This window comes from Schistocerca serialis, chromosome 2 (assembly GCF_023864345.2).
Source record: "Schistocerca serialis cubense isolate TAMUIC-IGC-003099 chromosome 2, iqSchSeri2.2, whole genome shotgun sequence".
Taxonomy (NCBI): Eukaryota; Metazoa; Arthropoda; class Insecta; order Orthoptera; family Acrididae; genus Schistocerca; species Schistocerca serialis.
In genome coordinates this window covers 521005399-521027247 of record NC_064639.1, presented here as the reverse complement: position 1 = coordinate 521027247, position 21849 = coordinate 521005399, and the positions used below count along the sequence as shown (strand labels likewise).

The window sequence follows — 21849 nt, the reverse complement described above, 5'->3', positions numbered from 1 at the left end:
CACATGGAGCACACTCTCCTTCAGCATGGCAATGTCAGACCACACAAGGGTGTTGCGACGTCTGCAGCAACCCGACGCCTCGCTTTCACTGTGATCGATCATCCCCCATACAGTCGCGACTTGTCCCCCTCCGGTTTCCATCTGTTTCCAAAACTTAAAGAACAACTTCGAAGATTTCACTTTCATAGTGATGAAGCGGTACAAGCAGAGGTGAGGTTGTGGCTCTGTCAACAAAGTTAAATATTCTACAATTACCGTTTCAACAAACTGGTCTCTCGCTGAGAGAAACGTTCTCGCCGCCAGGGTGACTATCTTGGGAAATATGTAGTCATGAAGAAAAGAGATATAGAAAAGAAATAATATTTTTTTAAGTATGTCTTACTTAAAAAACATTAAGAGTTTTCAAATTATAAATTCGGAGGAATTACTTTTCAGTGTGTTCTCGTAGAGACAGTGTGACTTAAGGTTGCATTTATAGTACGTAACATAATACACTACAGGCCATTAAAATTGCTACACCACGAATATGACGTGCTACAGATGTGAAATTTAACCGACAGGAAGAAGATGCTGTGATATGCAAATGATAAGCTTTTCAAGGCATTCACACAATGTTGGCGCCAGGTGGGGACACCTACAACGTGCTGACATGAGGAAAGTTTCCAACCGATTTCTCATATACAAACAGCAGTTGACCGGCGTTGCCTGGTGAAACGTTGTTGTGATGCCTCGTGTAAGGAGGACAAATGCGCACCATCACGTTTCCGACTTTGATAAATGTCGGATTGTAGCCTATCGTGATTGCAATTTATCGTATCGCGACATTGCTGCTCGCGTTGGTCGAGATCCAATGACTGTTAGCAGAATATGGAATCGGTGGATTCCGGAGGGTAATACGGAACTGCGTGCTGGATCCCAACGGCCTTGTATCACTAGCAGTCGAAATGACAGGCTCTTATCCGCATGGCTGTAACAGATCGTGCAGCCACGTCTCAATCCCTGAGTCAACAGATGGGGACGTTTGCAGGACAACAATCATCTTCACGAACAGTTCGACGACGTTAGCTGTAGCATGGACTATCAGCATGGAGACCATCGCAGCGGTTACCCTTGGCGCTGCATCACAGGCAGGAGCGCCTGCGATGGTGTACTCAACGACTAACATGGGTGCACAAATGACAAAACGTCATTTTTTCGGATGAATTTAGGTTCTGTTTACAGCATCATGATGGTCGCATCCGTGTTTGGCAACATCGCGGTGAAAGCATATTGGAAGCGTGTATTCGTCATCGCCACACTGGTGTATCACGCGGCGCGATGGTATGGGGTGCCATTGGTTACACATCTCGGTCACCTCTTGTTCGCATTGACGGCACTTTGAACAGTGGACGTTACATTTCATATCTATTACGACCCGTCGCTCTACCCTTCATTCGATCCCTGCGAAACCCTTCATTTCAGCAAGATAATGCACGAACGCACGTTGTAGATCCTGTACGGGCCTTTCTGGAGGCAGAAAATGTTCGAGTGCTGCCCTGGCCAGCACATTCTCCAGATCTCTCACCAATTGAAAACGTCTGGTCAATGGTGGATGAGAAACTGGCTCGTCACACTACGACACACTACTCATGATAACCTGTGGTATCGTGTTGAAGCTGCATGTGCAGCTCTACCTGTACACACCATCCAGGCTGTGCTTGACTCAGTGGCCAGGCGTATCAAGGTCGTTAATACGGCCAGAGGTGGTTATTCTGGGTACTGATTTCTCAGGATCTATGCACCCAAACTGCGTGAAAATGTAATCATGTCAGTTCTAGTGTAATATATTTGTCCCATGAATACCCGTTTAACATCTGCATTTCTTCTTGGTGTAGTAATTTTAATGGCCGATAGGGTACTTACTTCTCTTTCAATAACGTTACAAATCTTTAGTGCAGATAACCTTCACTACTACATGTACCCTTGATACCGCCGTTAGTAATATAATGCTTCAGTTTGCTAGTGTAGATGTCATTTGTTGCGTATATATGTCACTAAGAAAGATTATTTAAAAACAGAGTTTTTGGTGTAACATTATCGCTTTCCTCATTTCTGGGAAACGTGAAAATAACATTTCTTTCTCCTATGTGTGCGTGAACTGCGACATATGATTATGGTTTAGAAAGTCTTCAAGTATTTATTCCAATCTCTAGGATAAATAATAGTCAGAACAACATGCACCTCTAAACACATCTCCCAAACATGGGCGATCGCTCGTTTTGAATGAATCTGGGTGTAATTACAAAAGCATGCAGCTAGGCAGACTCGAGTGGATGTTCTTGGTTTATCTATGCAGTAGAAGTCCTGGAAGCCAGATGCGGAGGCGACAGTGTGTCGCCACACGCCGCTGCGCGCCCCCACACATGCGGCCTCGCGGTTGATATCTTAGAAACGGAGCATTGGGACTCAGATTCCATATTTTCAGCCGTTGAACTGAGTGGAAAACTTTAAGCCGAAAGGAACACGCGTTCCTTTCATTTCTTCTGATTAAGGGAATGACGTGTTCTTGCAGTCCAAAGCATCTTGGAGACTGCTCAGTGCACCACTACTCAATTTATTCGTTCTCTGCACGCAGAGGCGAGGAGTTTCGGCTTGGGGGAGATCACTGGTGCGCGGTCGAGGTGAAAGACATCAAGCTGTTTCAGCTCTGTAATCAAGTAAGTAGTGGGTTTTGGTTGAGACTTTGTTCGAATATGAGTTACGGTCCTCTATAACGATGAAACTCTATCGTTAAGATCAGTGGAGAATTCTCACGACTGATGACTGCAGTATCGTTTTACGTAAATTCAGATGGACCCTGAATTTGGTCTTTAATTGGACACAATTCAATTTATGTACCGTGTATCTGGTTAATTGTTGTGATACTTTCCGCTGTCAGTCATGAGTTGGCTTTGATGATCCATTTATTAATGGAAAATTGTGAACTTTAATTTCGAATCTTTGTGTGTGAGTATCTTCACGTGCAGCTTGTGTTTACTTGATATGCATACCTTTGTTCACTATTGTTCGCACCTATGGAGTCACAGTATTAGCATTCTTATGTAAGGTCCACTTCAATGCAGCTTCGGAAGTACGCTCCATCTGTTAAAAGAAATTCCATTTTTTTCAGCCACTTACTTAGTTTTATTCACCACCACGTGAAAGCCAGCACACTTTCCCAGTTCCTGCAATCTTTAGCCACATGTATCCTGTGATTCCGAAATCTGTCATTTGATTGTAAGGCATACACAGGAGCTGATGTAGATTCGGATCACAATTTAGTAGTGACGAAGAGTATGTTGCAGTTTAAGAGACTAGTCAAGAAGAATCAATGTGTAAAGAAGTGGGATACAGAACTACTAACGTATAATGAGATACGCTTGAAGTTTCTGAGACTGTAGACATTGTGATAAGTTGAACATCTTTGAAAAGTACAACCACAGAAACTGGTAAAAAAGTAGGTACAAAGAAGGTAACTGCGGAGAAACCATGGGTAACAGAAGAAACAGTTTGTCATATCAACGAAAGAAGGAAGTAGAAAAATGATCAGGTAAATTCAGGAATATAGACATACATGTCAGTTAGCAGTGAAGTAAATAGGAGGTCTAGGGAAGCTAAGGCTAAATGCCAACATTAAAAAGGTGACGAAATCGAAAAAGAAATGAAAATATGAAGAAATCGAAAGAGAAGTGGTTGTCTGAAGGATTGGTCCAGTACATGGAAAAGTCAAAACAAACTTCGGAGAAATTAAAGCAAGAATGGTGGCATTACTAGTGCAATGGAAATTCCACTGTTAAATGCAAAGGAGGCAGCGGATAGGTGAAAAGAGTACACTGAAGGCCCCTATGAGTGGAGAAGACTGGCGTGATGACGTGATAAAACAAGAAACAGGAGTTGATACACAAGAGGTATGGGATCCAACACCAGAATCAGAATTTAAAAGAGTTTTAGAGGGGTTAAGATCGAATAAGACCAAAGGGATATATAAAATCATTGGGGGAATTGATAACAAAATGACTGTTCACACTGGTGCGTAGAATGTATGAGTCTGATGATATAATATGTGATTTACGGAGAACTTTATCTGCATAATTCCGACGATTACAAGAGCTAACAAGTACGAGAATTATCTCACACTGATTGCAACTCAAAATGGACACAAGACTAAAGAAAGGATTTTTTACTTGAAAAAACGTTCGATAATGTAAAATGAGGCAATGTGATCGAAATTCTGAGAAAAATAGAGATAAGCTAAAGTAAAAGACAAGTAATACACAAAATGTACAGTTGCCAAAAGGAAACAATAAGAGTGGAACACCAGGAACGAAGCGCTCGGAATAAAAAGTATGTAAGAAAGGTATGCAGTCTTTCGCCCCTACTGTTCAGTCTATACATCCAAGATGCAATGACGGAAATAAGAGAAAGATTCAAGATTAGAATTAAAATTCAAAGTGAGGGGATATCAAGGATAAGATATGCTGATAACATTGCCATCGTCAGTGAGAGTGAAGAAAATTACAGGATCTGCTGAATGGAATGAACCGCGTAATCAGTGCAGGGTGTGGATTTGGAATAAATCTAAGGAAGACGAAAGTTACGAGAAGCAGGAAAAATAGGAACAGCGAAAAACATTGCGAATGGTGATCACGAAGTGGTTGAAGTTAAGGAATTATGCTACCTACGCAACAAAGTAACCTATGACGGAGGGAGCAAAAAGGACATAAAAAGCGTACTAGCACTGTCAACTAGGGAACTGGAAAAATAGGTGGACTTTTAGGGTTAAGGAATGAGGAGGTTTTAGGCAGAGTCGGTGAGAAAAGGAATGTATGGAAAGCATTGACAAGAAGAAAGCATAGGAAAGGCACGACATGTGTTAAGACATCGCAGAATAACATCCATTTTATCAGAGGGAGCTGTACTGGGTATAACTGCATAGAAAGACAGGGAATGGAATACATTCAGCAAACAATTGAGGACATAAGTTGCAAGTGCTATTCCAAGTTGAAGAAGTTGACATGGAATAAGAACCCGTCACGACAGCATCAAACCAATTAAAAGAGAGAGGTTTAAAAAGAAAAATTTCTCGCTTAGAAAAATGTAAACCCTGATGAGTCGTTCCGGAATAAACTAGTTAAATATCTGCTGTACATTTCCCTCATTAGGATGAAGACTATGGCCAATAATCAATTAATATTCGTATTAATTCGGAAGAGTACTTGTTATAAGGCAAAAGTCGGTACGATATCATAGAGGGCCACCTACTTCTCATTTGGAAAATTTTTCCATTGGGAATTTGGTGAACTTTAGAAACAAACCAATAGTAAGAAGTTTATCAGTATTATTTCGTGTAATATCAGAGTCCAGTACATTAATTATGAGTTTCAAACTAATATCCAATTACAAATTTAGTCTTGAACACAATACAAACTGTGGTCAATATCTAAAGATTACACCGAGGAGACGGAAGTCACGGGATAACTATATGCACATATCCAGATGGCGGTGATATCGCGGCCAGGCTACTGCGTTTCTTCGACAGGAAGGTGAAGCGCTTTTTCAGCAGGGCAGTGCACGTCCACATACGGCTGCTGTGACGCAACTGCTCTTCGTGGTGCACAATAACTGACATGGCCACTAAGATCCCCAGATCTCTTATAGCTGATTATGTATTGGACGTGATGAAGTGGGAAAGGCTTTCGACGTGATTATGGCCACACAACGGCAATTAACAAACTTTGAACGCGGCATTGTAATTGGTGTTACACGCATCGGACATCCCATTTCGAATAACGTTAGGGAATTCATTATCCCGAGATCCACAGTGTCAAGAGTGTTCCGAGAATACCACATTTCAGGCATTACCTCTCAACATGGACAACGGACCGGCTTACGGTTTTCACTTATCGTTCGAGAGCAGCAACGTCTGCGTAGATGTCAGTGCTAACAGAGAAGCGTGAAATAACCGCAGAAATCAGTGTGGGTCGTACGACGAACATAATCGTTAGTTCAGTGCGGCTACATCTGACGTTAATTCGCTGTAGCAGCAGACGGCTGACGCGAGTACTTCTGCTAACAATACAATGTGGCTGTAGCACCTGTCCTGACCTCGTGATCGTATCGATTGGACCCTACACGACTTTTAAACCGTGGCCTAGTCAGATGAATCCCGATTTCAGTTGGTAGCGTTATCGTGTGGCGCAATCCTAGTTGTTAAGAAGGCATTCCACAAGCTGGTGGTGGGCTCCATAAAAGCGTGCGTTGTGTTTATATGGAATGGAATGGATCCTGTGGTCCAACTGAACCAATCATTGACGGGAAATGGTTACGTTACATTACTTGGAGACCAATTTCAGGCATTCATGGACTCCATGTTACCACACAATGATGGCATTTTTATAGATGCCATGCCACTGGGCCACAATTGTTCGAAATTGGTTTCAAGAACATTCTGGACAGTTAGTCGCCCGTCATGAATCCCATCTGCAATTTATGGGACATAACCGATAGATCACTTCGTGCACAAAATCCTGCATCGGCAACAAATTTGCTATTATGGACGGCTATAGAGGCAGCTTGGCTTAGTAATTCTGACGGGGACTTACAAGGATTCGCTGAGTCGTTGCCACGTTGAGCTGCTGTATTTCTCAGGGCAAAAAGAGGTCCGACATGATGTAAGCATTTATCTAATGATTCTTATCACCTCATTGTATACTGCCTCAGAAAGAAGAAGCGACGAAAAGGAAGAAGAGCTGACAATGTGTTGTTTGCCCTAATGGAGACGGAGGTCGAAATATGGACGAGGTAAGCATTGGTATACGTGGAGGGAGATGTTAGCACCTGAAAATGTAAGGAATAGCATTTATGACGAACACATGTTTAGTGAAAATAACCGCCAAGTTAGGAAACTGTTCCCACCCAAGGAATACAGGTTTTCACTGTAAATCTGAACACTATTTTTTCATTCTTTCGCGTATAATGAGGGACCACTTGGTGAGGTATGAATTCTATTATTATAGCAAACAAAACTCTGTTGTAAGTACTTTTTTAACCGACATACGAAAAACTGTCAGCTTTGCAGGTAAAGATCAGTGGAAACTCATATAAAATGAAAAACAAAAATAAATTCTAATTTTATGCATAATAACACAAGAAGAGACAAATAAAACTAAATATTTCAGGCCAGTTGTGTATCATGTATTTTTGGTAAAGGTTGGTGGAATAAACTATGAAAATACTGTAAAGAATCGCTATGAGGTATCGTACCGTCGTATGTGTCAACAAAACGAGTTTGGAATAATAAAATTAATCCGACGGATATGTTCCTCATATTAAGGATGTAGTACCGAGTAACATTGTATCACAGATAAGCATAGACAACACAGACAAATTTGGAAATACAAAACTATAAACGTGCGAGACGAAGGCACAAAAGACACATTAGTTCTGTGAATTACAGAATTTATTTAGTGGCATGCTGGATGCAAGAAGCGACAGGGTACAGAAAATAGAAATACAGTTCCCCCAACTTCAGTGCAGGCTTAGTTTGTGTCATCTACGTAACGACATAACTGAATATGATTTCTGAAACGACCAAAGTGAGACAGCTGAAATAAGCTTTCATCTATAAACGGAAATCGTTGGTGTAGAGCACTGTCGAATGGATGTAAAGGCATAAGGGATATGTGGTTTTGTGAGCAACGTCTCAAAAATCGAGTATGAAGCTGTTGTTAGTGTCTAAACCCTGGAGATGTAGCGGGACATCAACACTAACTACACCATGTAGGCACATACACAAAGGAATTCTACAGGTTTCTGAATTTAAATTTCCATGCCCGGCATTTTTCCCTCACTTTTTTCTAACATGTCGTTTCGATATCGATGTTTTAGAAAAATTAGGGGAGAAATAAAGAGTATGGAAAATTAAATTTAGAAACATGTACATCTCCTTCGCATGTATACTTCGCAATAGGTGGAGTAGAGAAAAATTATCTGAGCTACCACAATGGATAATGTAATAAAATAGGCTCTATAAGCTTAAAAAGCAATGAAAATACAGAAATGAACAAATTCACTGTGGAGTAGAAGACGTGAGGTGTGGTCTCAAATTAACAAAAGGACGAGGAAAAGAATTTTCACATGTAATTCTTACGTGATATTTTAGATGCAGAAAAAACCGTTACCGTGAATGTGATGAATAGGCAGTTACGACAGGAGTCCCAGGAAAGTGAGGTATCACATTTCACCAATGTGCACGAGGACTATATATTTCGTATTTTGCCGTCATAAAATAATAATGAGGTGTCGTATGAGACGTGGTTATGATGTGAAATCGTCTGGAGAACAGTATAGTATGGCAGTAGATGACCGACAGTAGGAAAACCATAAAACGAGCTCCAGGTATTTGAGATGTGATGTCATAGAGCGATGCTGGAAACAAATGGACTAATGAGATAAGAGTTATGGAAGTTAAGACGTCAAGAAATAACTTCTATGAAATATGAGGGAGCTGTAGAGGGTAAAACCATCAGGGAGAAACAGGTACTGGAATATGTCCAGCCGCGTGGGATTAGCCGAGCGGTCTAGGGCGCTGCAGTCATGGACTGTGCGGCTGGTCCCGGAGGAAGTTCGAGTCCTCTCTCGGACATTGGTGCGTGTGTTTGTCCTTAGGATAATTTAGGTTGTGTAGTGTGTAAGCGTAGGGACTGATGACCTTAGCAGTTAAGTCCCATAGGATTTCACACACATATTTTTTTTTTAATATGGCCAGAAATAATTCAGGATGTTGGACAAACGTGCTACTTTAAGATGACGAGACTGGTACATAAGACGTTGTTTTGGCGGTTCACACCTAATCAGTAATAAGACTAATGACCTAAAAAGAAAACGTTAAAGACAGAAAATAGGTAGAGACGTGATATTTTTTATTCTAGAGATTTATGGAACTGAATGTCAGGAATGTTAATCCGGAGTGGTCGATTCAAGAGAGGCACTATTCGTTAGATAGTTCCTTTACTTAAGATATGTGAAATATTCGTGTGTCGAATTAAATACAATCGTCTTACGAAACCCTAAGGCTGATTGTGATGCAAAATAAAATAACATTGGGTCTGATATGGATTTTTCTGCCGCACGATACTTGTGGTTTGTTCAGAGGCTAACCAAGTATATTTTCTATTACGAATGCTTTTTACCACAGGGATATTTTTAAAAGACTTTTCCGCTGTTGTACACTTCCTCCAGTTCCTTGGCTCTGCTTGAATAATGAAAATATACTTTTACAGCGACAGGAGACACTATCATGAATTATTTGGAGGAGTTTGTTCAGTGAATTAATTCGAAGCAGCCGGAGGTACTTACAGAGATAGTTTCAAAAACGGAACACATTTAGCGACACAGGTAGAGGTTTATGGTGTATACAGTCTGCCTTAATCACAAAACACGGGAAATTGAACAAACAGCGTCATCACAACAATCAGCAGCTTGCATGTGCGGACAGAAATATACCCAAACACACACACGCCCCCCTACCCACCCTACTACCCACAAACACACACACATACACACACACACACACACACACACACACACACACACACACACAAACAGAGAGAGAGAGAGAGAGAGAGAGAGGGAAAACACAAACACACACATACACTCATAAATGCGGACCTAAATTCAACACCAAAGCTGCATGTCACCAACTCTCTATTTTGTTACAAAATACTTCTCAACGACGTCGAAGGTATGCATCACTTCTGCAACATTGTATCACCTTAAGATTGGGGCTTTAGTAACGATCCCGATCGCTGATAAGGTGTGGCCATAGATAGCAAAACTTTTATTGAAATAGAACGATGCCTGAAAGGAATTATTACAGTTGACCACGCCGTTGAAGAATGCCAACTACAGTATTCTACTGCTTCATCAGCGACATCTTGAAAGAATTTCTACACAAACTGTTACTTTGAAATCCCTCAGTAAATGTTACCTCTTGTCTTCGATAATTCTATTTGTCTTTCCTACTGAGATTTATAGCCGCATACTATCATTGGGACTTTAAAATTCTTCTAGTCGACTATATACTTATTTCTATGCGATCTATGACTGATTATGTTTATTTTTATTGCCGGTATTCCCGATATTTCGCTACTTCTTTTTAACATGGTGGTAACTATGGTGGAACTTTGTATTTGACGAAGTGTGTTTGTTTAGCTAGGTTAAACTAAAAGAGCTCTTAAGTCAAATAACAGAATTCGTTAGCTCTCGTAGTTATTTTGTTGTGTATATACATAAAGAGTCTTCATTCAAAATCGATTACCTCTGCTTTCTATTTACCATTCACCGAAATTATACTGTCATGTATTGGAACTGAAGTGTACTAGACTACTTGTTCTCCACATCAACGGGTACTGTAAGTTGGAGTGGAGTATAAAATGTTGCCAAAGTATATCGTATATTTTTCTATTGAAATCTGTAGATGGCTATGTTACTTGTCAATCCTATTCGTTTGAGTTAAATAGCACAAATCGGTGGTCAGCTGGACAAAGTATCATTCTAGATGAGATTTTTTATGTACTTTAATAACTTCTCTCAGGCTGGGAGACTTCCAAGTGTGATGTGTTTTTTTTATTATGCCGAATTACCTTTTTATATGAATCTATCATTGTAAAGGTCCATTCATATTAATGTGACCACCGCCAGTGTTCGATGTCAATGTGCAATAACACCCAGACAGCAGGTGTCAGCACGAGCAGCGGGGGGTATATGAAGCTTGTTGAGGGGACGAGGAAGACAGTGCTGTCGCTGTCACACAGCGTAACCGGAGCGATTTATCTGATGTCCTAAAAGACACGATCATTGGATTTCGAACCAAAGGTGGAAGCATTCCTGAAATTCCTAAGTTTGCATACTGTTCGCGTTGTACAGAGGTTAAAATATACCGTGTATGGCAAAACAGCTGTAACCTAAATCGGTGCCGAGGCACTGTGATGCACCACCGGCCATAGACCACAGGGGTGAACGATGGTTGAGCAGATATGTATGGGCAAATAGACGTCCAACTCATGGGCAACTGACCACCCAGGTGAACCAAGAAGCTACCAGAAGTTTCTCCTCAACGAACGCTCAGCGAACGTTGCAGTGTCTGCGCCTCCGCAGCAAGCTCCTGGACCATGACCAATGCTGGCTGCTGTTCATCTGCGACAAGGGCTTGAATTTACACTACAGTACAGTAGCTGAACGTCCACTGGGTATTGACAGATGGCCTTTTCTGATGAATCCCATTTTATTGCCTATCGGAGAAGTGGGCGTTGGGCCGTATGGCGTGAAAAGTCTGAAAGCTAACGCTCTGCAACAATTATAGCCTGGGGAATGTTTCGATTGCGCTACTTAGAGAGCACAACGGATAAACACAGGTATGCATCTGTCCTTGGGAACCATGCCCACCCCTACATGCTGTTTGGGTTTTCCTCGCTCGACACTGTCTACTAACAGGAAAATGGAGCGTGTCACACAGCTAGCAGTGTATTTGGGTGGTTCAAAGAGCACCAGGACAGGTTTATCGTACTTCTCTGGTCACCAGACTCCCGGAATTTAAACTCAATTTATAGGACCCTGTGGGCCGGGCTCTTGGCACCACGGATCCTCAACCGAGATACCCTGTGCAGGTGGTGACGGCACTGGAGTCGGAATGGTTCCACATCGCTGTCGGTACCTTCCAGAACATATTGACTCTCTACCTGCACGTCTCGCAGCGATCTGCGCTACGTAAGATGGTTATTCAGGCTTCTGTACAGTGTAATTCTGTGTTCTTACACTGTCCACTCAACTTTTTCTATTTCTGCAACTCATCTTATTCTTTTCATTAGCTCAGCTAGTTCCAGTCATTCACGTCAGTGTCACACTTTTGAATAGCTAATATTGAATAAAATGTTTGGACTTTAGACACCATATATGGACGTGCATCGTAATCTGAACACAGCGACTGCTGTACAGTAACTCCTATGTTATTCGTATGCATCTCCAGGATTTTATAAGAAACCTACGCGAAAACTACATGATATACAGGAAAATGATACACATTAGTGGATACATCATCTCTCCAAGTTTTGATTCGTTATTGCAGTAGGAGAGAGGCGTGTCTGATCACGGAGAGAGACCATAAATTCCGTACCGTAAAATAGTTCATACATGCAGCTAGGGAACCGAATTGCGAATTTGGCTGCTGTCGCGCCTACCCGAACACTTTGTGTCAGTGGCTTCTGTGAACATCATGCATGTATTGACGTTGCCGAATCGTAAACGAAACTCACAATGAACATCTGTAACGTGAGTTAAGAACTTGGGAAGATGCTGACTACAATTGTAGGAGTAAAATTTTTGCATTCGTGCAATCCGTAATAAATTTCCTACCTAGCAAACGTAAGTTTTAAACTGATAACCTGGAAGCGGCGATGTTACCGCATTTGATTTTACTCTGATGCCTAGGTATGTCCATGTAATGGGCGCTCTTCATGCTGTGATGAAATTTGTTTTTACAGTCAATAGTTGATAACGGTACGAGATTGTATGCACACAGATACACATTTCTGCCTGAAAACAGTTTCATTCCATACTTTGTAAAAGTGTTTTTGCAGCTTCGTTATAACTACATCATTTTTGAAAGGACTTACTTCTGGGGTAGAGCTCATTAAAAGGCGGTCATCTGTCGAATACATAATGCACTATGCGTTAAGATTCGATTTTTGCAGTTCACCTGTAATTCTATATACGTGTTCTGCGGTATAAAAGTACCTCAAGTATTGAGCTGGAGCATTCTGGAAGTATCAAGAAAACAAAGGAAGGGAAGAGTTATGTTGGAAATTACGTACTGTTTGTTATAAAAACAGCAAGATTGAAAGGTCATGAGTATACGACTCATAAAGGAAAACATGTAGCAGAAAGAAAAACCGGCGAACACTGCTGATCAGTACTGTGCTATTGCGTCTGAAAACAGGACAAGAAAGTAGAGTTTTATTCGTTTCGCTTCCTGCTACTTTCCTTGAAAAACTCACAGAAAGTGACTACTATTACACTGCGGCGCTTCCAAGATTTGGACACAAAAAATAAACACAATACATTCTTAATTGGTCTTCTTGTTGCAAAATCAATATGTACTACAAGGACGGCCATGGGAGGTGAGTCTACTAGGAAACGGTCACAGACGCCTATCTACGATTTCCTTGGCCCAGTAAACACTGAACGACGCAAAGTATGCCGTACTAATTTCGTTTCTCTCTTTAGTACAGCAATGCAAAGAGTAAGAAGACTTCAGTCATAGATGCTTCAGAAGAAGGCTCGATACGATATGGTAATAAGAATCGTATTATGTTAAATTCCTTCACGATCACAGTCTTTTTCTGCACGACAGTCATGTTACTCTTCATGTGAATTTAGATATTTGCATTCCAGGCTGAATGCGAAGGCTATGAAAGACTTGTCTGAAACAAAACCTTCAGTTCTCGCATTACATACAAGTACTATATCATATATTTCAGAAAAAGTTTCAATCTGACATTCGGTGCACCACTAATAATCACATACATGAAATGCAAAGAACTCATAGTAAAATTGAAAAATTCTATGTTTAATGATACTACTAAAAGAGTTGCTATGCGCAGCTTATTGTACATTATCATCGAGCTGTTAACCTCTCCACGAGCATGAAAATTGCTGAAGAATAGTGCAAACATACTGATTTAGTTTTTGGTATTTGTTATGCCTTCATTCAAAACTTTCCACTGCCCAATCTTCCTATAAAAGATGTATTGAATCCTCGACAGCTACGGGTAAGTGTATTTGTATTCGTAACATGAATAATAATTATTCTGTAATGCACTTATACCATGAAGGCATTGCGAAGAAATGTACAAATGAAGTGTGCTCCTTCCTCCTTGATCATCTAAATGAATATGTACCAGAAAATGTCAATGAACTACATTTGTTTTCCGACGGTGGTTTTCGGCAAAATAAGAATTACTGTAGGATTCAAATATGGGATCTGTGAGGGACACCAAAAGTTTTGATAAACTGGAGCAATTTTTTCCAAATCAAGGACTATCATGTAATTTTGTACAGTGAAACGGGTAACTGACAGAGTATATGCGGTTAGAGAATATCGTGAAATGATTGCCAGTGCTTCCAAAATCGTAGCTTCATCATAGAGCTAATATAAACTAAAGACATCTAAGACTTCTAGAAGTGGTGGCCAACATTCTACAGGAAATGAGGCTTGCGGAACGAATCAGAAGGTATGTATGTTCCAAAAAGCAAGAAAATTAGCTTCCAACTGTGTTCCTTTACGCATTGTGAACATAGTAACTTACATTTAGCTTTCAGGCTTCTGAGCACGTGGGAGGATTACAGACGCATACGTTCGATCATTTATTTTTATAATTGTCTTTTGTTTTTAATTTTGAAAATGTTTATACTGGACTAGTGTTTATTAACAGGAACAAAACAAAAGAAATTCGATGTTTATTTATTTATTCCGCATGATTATAGGTTTTTCCAAAATGATTGGAAGGAAGTGACCTTACGTTACACTGGTGCCGCTGCAGGTGATAATGGTCAATGAAACCATTTTGTACATAGTTTGATAAGAGTTACAAGGCTGTGAAAATATACGAGTAAATAAAAAGAAAAACCTTAAAACACTACTAAAAACGTAACTTGACAATGCATATCAATTACTTCATCTTCATCTTATTGTTCATTTCAAAGAGGTTGCAAGACTTAGCAAGTGCAGTAATGCAAAGTATCCATTTCCTTCTGTTCTTCAAACTTTTGGCAAACCCAGCCTATTACATTCCATACAGTCACCCTCAGAATAGTTTCCTTCATTCCTTAAACTTAAGATTTTTAAGTATGGACATTTCAAAAATGACTGTATCATATGTATTAGAGCTGCCTTTATATTTATTGTCATTCACTACGCGTGAACCACAGTAAAAGAAATCGTTTGACATAGTTTCTGAAGATATCCCTGTTCCTCAGAACTTGCGAAGAGCTCAACTAAATTTAACTGCGAATATAAATCCGAGACTTGGCTGTAAAGAGTCCATTTCAAGGACTGCTCCACGGGCTCTGAATGGCGGTAAGCTATTCGCCGCGAGCGAGTAAAACCAGCCGGAGGAGAGGGCGTACGTGCCCCAGATCGCCTGATTCGGAGGCAGCCGGCGCCCCCACGTGCCGACAGTCTGTTCCAGGAGCGCCCCTACTCGCCCCCATCGCATCGCATCGCCCTAACGACCCAGCTGCGTGCCGATGGCCGGATCGGGGTTGCGTGCTGCTTCCCCTAGAGGTCGCTTCGACCTCCTAACGTTTTACGCCGTCGTACGGATCCTTGAGTAGATGGGACTGCAGTTGCGTTAGGCTGATTTTCATGTTGTCACTCGTAAGATTCACATAAACACTGTCATTTAGCAATAAAAGAGGACCAGTTGGTAACACTGCAAAGTATTTAAAGTATCCATCAAGAATTGCAAGAACTGTAAGATTACTTCGTCCTTATTTTCATTTCTTTCGATACTCATGAAACTCGAAACTGACTTTAAAAAATTGTTAGTGAAGAATTTGTTCTTTGGGTTTGTTTACTTCACCTGACCGAGCGATGTGGCGCAGTGGTCAGCAATTGGGAGGACGACGGTTCAAACCCGCGTCCTGCCATACTGATTTTGTAAATGATGACTAACTGAAAGCCTCAGCTGCCGATAGGTGTTGTTGATATACCTCGATGTGGACGTTTGAAAATGTGTGCGCCGACCGGGACTCGAACCCGGGATCTCCTGCTTACATGGCAGACGCTCTATCCATCTGAGCCACCGAGGACACAGATGGATAGCGCGGCTGCAGGGACTTATCCCTTGCACGCATCCCGTGAGACTCACATTCCCAACTGTCCACAATTCCACATATGTAATGTACCTTATAGACATTTGCCCATTCACACATTACTCACGCACGCTTTGGCGATTCCCGTAACAGTCTGGGCAACCTGTGCGCATCAGGTATATCAACAACACCTGTCGGCAGCTGAGGGTTTCAGTTAGTCATCATTTATTCCATGGAAAAGCTGCACGGTCATCAATAGTATTCTGTTCTTTCAAGAATAGTTACTATCTTCATATATATAGTTAAAGGCTACCCAGCCATTGACCTTCGTTTGTGCGAATGCGCACAGGTTGGGACCGATGTGCGGATTTGCACAATACGCAACTGAGTCCACAATTACAGAAACATGGTGTTTCTTATCGATTACTGTTTTACCCTATATAGAGACTATAATTCGTTTTCTCACTTGTCTGGCTCAATTGTTGGTGTCATCCACCTCACACCTAATGTAGTAGTGGTTTACCCTGCGAAGGACTGATGGAGACTTGAGAGAAGGTGCTGGGAATTGACGAAAGAATCTTTTAAATGTTAGTTTCTTAATTATTTGAAGGTTTGAAGTACAAATGAGTAAAAACCATTTCGGCACTCTTTGTAGACAAACATCATGCTGTGATCTGTATGCCAACCATATATTTTCCCCAAATATTTCCGTCGTGTTTTGAAGAATAAGAGACTAATACTATTCCTTATACTGAGGCTTACACGGCAATTCACAGTTTTGTTCTGGCGGCAGATATCGCTGTTTTGTTACATTTGCGTGAAAGTGTGGACGCTTGGGGAACGTATACTCTGAATTCCAGTGTAACTGATTTCCGACATAAGACAAAGAGATGCTGCGCTTATTAATGCAAGATGTTTTGATGCAAGACTCACCTGAGTAGTAGGACTCGTCGCGCTCGTGGAAGTTGTGGTGTCGCATGCTGACGTCACCGTCGCCCGCCTGGTGCAACTGTGGGATGAGGTTCAGCCAGATGGCCATTTTGTGCCCGCGGTAATGGCTCTTCATCCGAGGCTTCAGCGCTACGGAAATATAGTGAGAGGGGCTGTTGTCAATTTCTAGTAAACAGGAAACTCGATAAAGTAAATTCGCCTTCAAGGATACTGAAGTTTTCCATTTTACGCTGTATAGAACTATTGTAGTGACATCCGTCATAAGGTTACAAAATATAATGATCCATGTAACGTTAACGATCATTTAGGGAATACCGTATGTCATTATGATGTACTTTCGTCAATCCGTCCTTAAGGGCAACACCCCAGATGATTTCCTACGAAGTACATAAATCAATGCTACTAATTCCTTCCTTCTATTCTTTTTTACAAAGGAAGGATCAACTCATCTGCTTGAAGTCTCTCTTCGGATGCATTGAATAAAATACGACTTACTTTTAAAATATTTCAGTCTTCGTTGCAAAAGAGAACTGCTTTCACTGACTGGAGAGCATAAATTACATAGTTGCCGAACATATAATTATAGTGACAGTCCAACAGACCACCTTAAAACATAACAGAATATTACTACTTTTTATTTCCCCTAAGTTACATTTCCATAGTACGTTTCTGTAAGCAGTGTTAAACAAGAGGATGACAAGTAAGTGCATAGTAGTTTAATGATTGTGTATGGAGGTTTTTTTAATGACGATATTATCCAGACTGACTCCACAAGTGTTTTACCTATTAGCTCCAACTAAAATACTGCACTGCGATAGTATAATATTTACAGATTCAGTCCCTGTAATCGTATTGTTTTTATAAACACTAAGTAACGTGCAAACTTTGATGTCAATAGTGCATTACATATTCCTATTCTGGCTCTTAATCTTTTGGTTGAAGGCAACAAACAAACTGTTGGAATTCGGCATTCAAAAACTCAATCCGATATGCTCATACTTCTATTTTACTGACTAAAAATAACATAAAAATAGTGATATTTGTAGTAAGATACACATGTAACTCACAAATAGGCAACTATAGTAATCCAGTCTATAGTGTCTGTTATAAGTTATTTAGGACTTTCAGTTATGACAACGGTAAATGCACAAAATGAAATAGATTACCAGTTAGTAGCGGAGCTACTAATTACAAACTTGCAGGGAGATTACGAACAAATACTTAACTGAAATTTCATACAGTTATGAGAGTACTTGTTTATTTTCGTGGAGATGAAACAGGGATAATCACCAAAATGGAAGAATGACATACGGAGGTTGCACGTCATTCAAAATGAATGCAGCACTGTATAAGATAATGAACATTGTAGATAATTGCATAAAGCTGCAAGTACGAATAATGAAATAATGGATGGCTTAAGGAAGTCATAATAATATTTAATTGGATGTGAAACAGCAGAATACCAAATAGAGTTTACAAGGGAGTGTGTCGAACTAGTATTCGGAGATAAGGGATAAGAATTAGTGGCAGCAACCTAAACGAGTCACGATGTCAAAAACTACAATGAAATCAAAGAAAACAAAAGGGAAGAGGTAAACACATTATATAGTTACCATTCGTAACATTAATCCATATATGCACTTTGTTTTGGTCCTATTATATCCTCACAACACGTATCTTCAATTTAATGATTCGGCATCCCATTGTATATGGCTGACTGTCAGTATAACAAATGATATAGGAAACTAAGCTGTGTATAGCGTAGACGAATTTAGGAATCTATCACTGAGGTCACACGATCGAGATAAAGGAAACAGCTCTTCAAACTCACCCAGACTGAGGTACTGCTGGTTGCCAGTCTCGTAGGCGTCCCAGTGAAGCGCACGGTAGCGGGTCTTCTCCTGCGGGGTGCCGTAGTCCGTGTTCTGCTCACGGGGCTCGTTCGGGTCCCTGTCAAACCAGTTGTGTTTAGTCTGGCGGTAATTACACCAGCAACATATCGAGCATATAACATTTATTACTATACTGCTACGGTGACAGACAATTGTAGTTTGTATCATAAATAACAGTGAAAGCTGAGATGGTAATAATAAATGATACTAGAAGCGAAATTATTTTCTGTGAACATATGCTCTCGAAGGAGCGAACTTCTACATAAGTGGCAGTTTATGCTTACGAACAGCCTCTGACCTCATTGTGAAATATTTTCCTACTTAGTACAAATGTAGGTAGACTTTTCGATTAAGGCACATCTAATTGTATTAAAAATTCTCCCATTGCCAACCTTAACTAGAAGTATAATACTACTTCAGCACTTTGCTTGTTACAGTTAACTGCTCATTTGTATGTGTTAACGGAGGTGTTACCTGTCCCGTCCTCGCACATGATCCAACACTGAATCCGTCTCTGTTACGTAGTATACTTCCAAACATGCCTGCATTTTTTCGTATATTTTCACACGACTGTACTTTTCGCACCCCCGTTGTTCAGCCCTATCAACGGGAATGTTGTACAAGTGATCACATTGACGTGTTAGCTACCTTGTTTCATCAGCAGCATAATGTGGAGATGCCCCATCATGCGTCTACCGCATTCTTCAATCATGAGCCGTCGGTAAAATTCGGGCGCTATTATATGCGGACCCAATCGAAAAAATCACATTTAAAATACGTTTGTGTCAACCGCAACTATCGATCGTAATTACTTGGGGGCAGTTATCTCGTAAATGACTCATTTGTGGGCAATAATTCATATTGTCATTATAATGCACTTTCACACGAGCCACTTTCTGCTGTCAATTGTGATTCATTTTGTACAAAACGGACTCTTAATTGTAGTATTTATAGTGAATGTATTGTATGCCTGTTGCAATACAAATTGATGTTACTGTATTAGAGGCGTTTAGGCCCACCGGCCATGCAAGTAAAAAAATGTTATTTATGAATTCTGAAACATGTTTCAGCATCGAAGTATCAATATCGCAGGGTAATTTTATTTAGTTCTCATCTTGGGTTCGTTTTGTCAGGTACAGAAGTGCAGCTTGCTAGTGGAGTTCTTTAAAAACATCTATAGTGTCCACCATGTGCATTTACACAATAGAAGAGCATACGAATGAGAGGGAATACTCTAAAAAGTACTCGGCAGATGACAAGCTACCGGTAGACACTAACGTAAAGAGTCATATAGAACCCAATACTTAAAAAAAACAAGAAGTGAATAAAACTATTCGCTGATGATGGTACAGAGGTGCTGAAACAAGTTTAGGCATTTATGAACAACATTTAATTGTAGACAGAACTCAAATCCAGTAATTTAATCTGCAGATACGGCTACTGTTAGGATTTCAGAACTAAACGTTGAATAAATGAAACTGGCTTATGTGTGGGATCGATTTAAAGACCATGTAACGTTCGGTAAGGAGAAGCAGGGGAGGGGGGCGTGGGTGGCAAAGTTATCTATAATTGGGAACTACGATGATGCCAGGCGAAGAGAAGGAATGTTTAAGGTGATTGTACACGAAACCAACGCGGACACTGTCGGACAGGAGCTATACAACATTTAAGGCGCGGTCAGAGGGAGGCTAACCTGATGCAAGAATAGTTATAACTAAGAAATCTTGGATAAACGATACAGTTGTGTATGGCATAGGAAGGAGACACAATGGGCTTTATAGCATGCCGAAGGATATCACACTGGAATGAAGATTTGAGATCCGGTCTTAAATTGTGTGAGTCATAGTTGCAAATAAAGTACGTCGCCTGAGCAAATGTCATCTGACTCAGCATACCATCCGACGAACCTCAAGCAGAATACTAATTAGTGTCGTCAAGGCATAGATCAGTATTTGTGTCGAATCTATGATCGTATTTGTGCTATTTCAAACGTGTTTGTATGTTGCAATTAACTCTAGTGACATTACGTGAAGCAGTTTATTTACACAAATTCTACAAATCTGAACACTAGTGTCACTGTGCGAGGCCACCGATTAAGAAACGACTTAATGAATGGTCAGAATTATGAAGAATTTTGTTTGTTCTTTACATCTGAGAATTACCATGAAAAGGTTTAAAGCAAGTATTCGATACGTTCTACATAGGGAGAAGCGATCATCATAATGAAATAAGAGAAATCAGAGCTTACACGGAGAGATTTAAGTGTTAATTTTTTACATACGCTGTTAAAGAGTGAATCGGTAGAGATAGAGTTGGAAGTAGTTTGAAAGACACTACACCGGACATTTAAGTGTGCCCAAAGAGCTGACATGTAGATGTAGACGTAGTTGGGTTGGTAGAGTAACTAATGAGGAGACACTGTGTGTAACAGATGGAAAAAGTAATTGAGGTCATAAAGTGACCAAAATAAATGATCGGTTGACGAGACACGTCCAGATATATCACGAATTTGTCAGTTTGGTTATGGAAGTAAATGTTGGAAAGGATGAAGGTGGGCAAGTGACATAGAACTTGCTGAGGGAGACGAAGGGAAGAAAACAGTAAGGAACTCCAAATGTATGTAGGTATCAGAGATAAACTGGCCTGTACAAGATAGACTGACATGGGCAGCAGCATCACGCAAGTATTCACACAGAAAATAACAAGAAAAAACCTGGTGAATCTCTAACTGTGTATCACTGACTTCATTTAATATGCCATGTCTGCGTAGACTTATCAGGATTGCTATTTTGTGGTTAACAAAGCTTCTCCAGAGTTGGTTCACAATTCATATTACTAAAAGAATACAGAATTTCTATAGAATTATTCACTATGAGGACGTTGTTCCAGAAATAAATATTACATATAGGTTTAATTACTAGTCAGATTTATTTCCCGTTGCGGTAATAGATGACTTCCTGTGAATTATGTTCATTTAAGGTTGCAAGAAAATTATTTCTTAAAATGTTGTGAAAACTGGACTTCGTATGGTTATAGACCGTACTTGCCGAAACTGGAGTGAAGAACATTTGCTAAACTGTAATAACTTAAGTGAGCAGAACTGAATTGCCTGTTCTAA

At 40.4% G+C, this 21849-nt stretch overlaps 1 protein-coding gene across 1 annotated transcript in view; it reads right to left on the bottom strand.

The window, feature by feature from the left end:
* The window catches only part of LOC126456170 (neuroligin-2-like), a 351902-nt gene that overhangs the window by 36162 nt on the left and 293891 nt on the right, over positions 1–21849 (bottom strand). The window contains exons 9-10 of the mRNA XM_050091924.1: positions 18671–18789; positions 16822–16968 (exon numbers count right to left, since the gene is read on the bottom strand). Of these exons, the coding sequence (XP_049947881.1) occupies positions 16822–16968; positions 18671–18789 (266 nt within the window). The remainder of the gene's footprint in view (positions 1–16821; positions 16969–18670; positions 18790–21849) is intronic.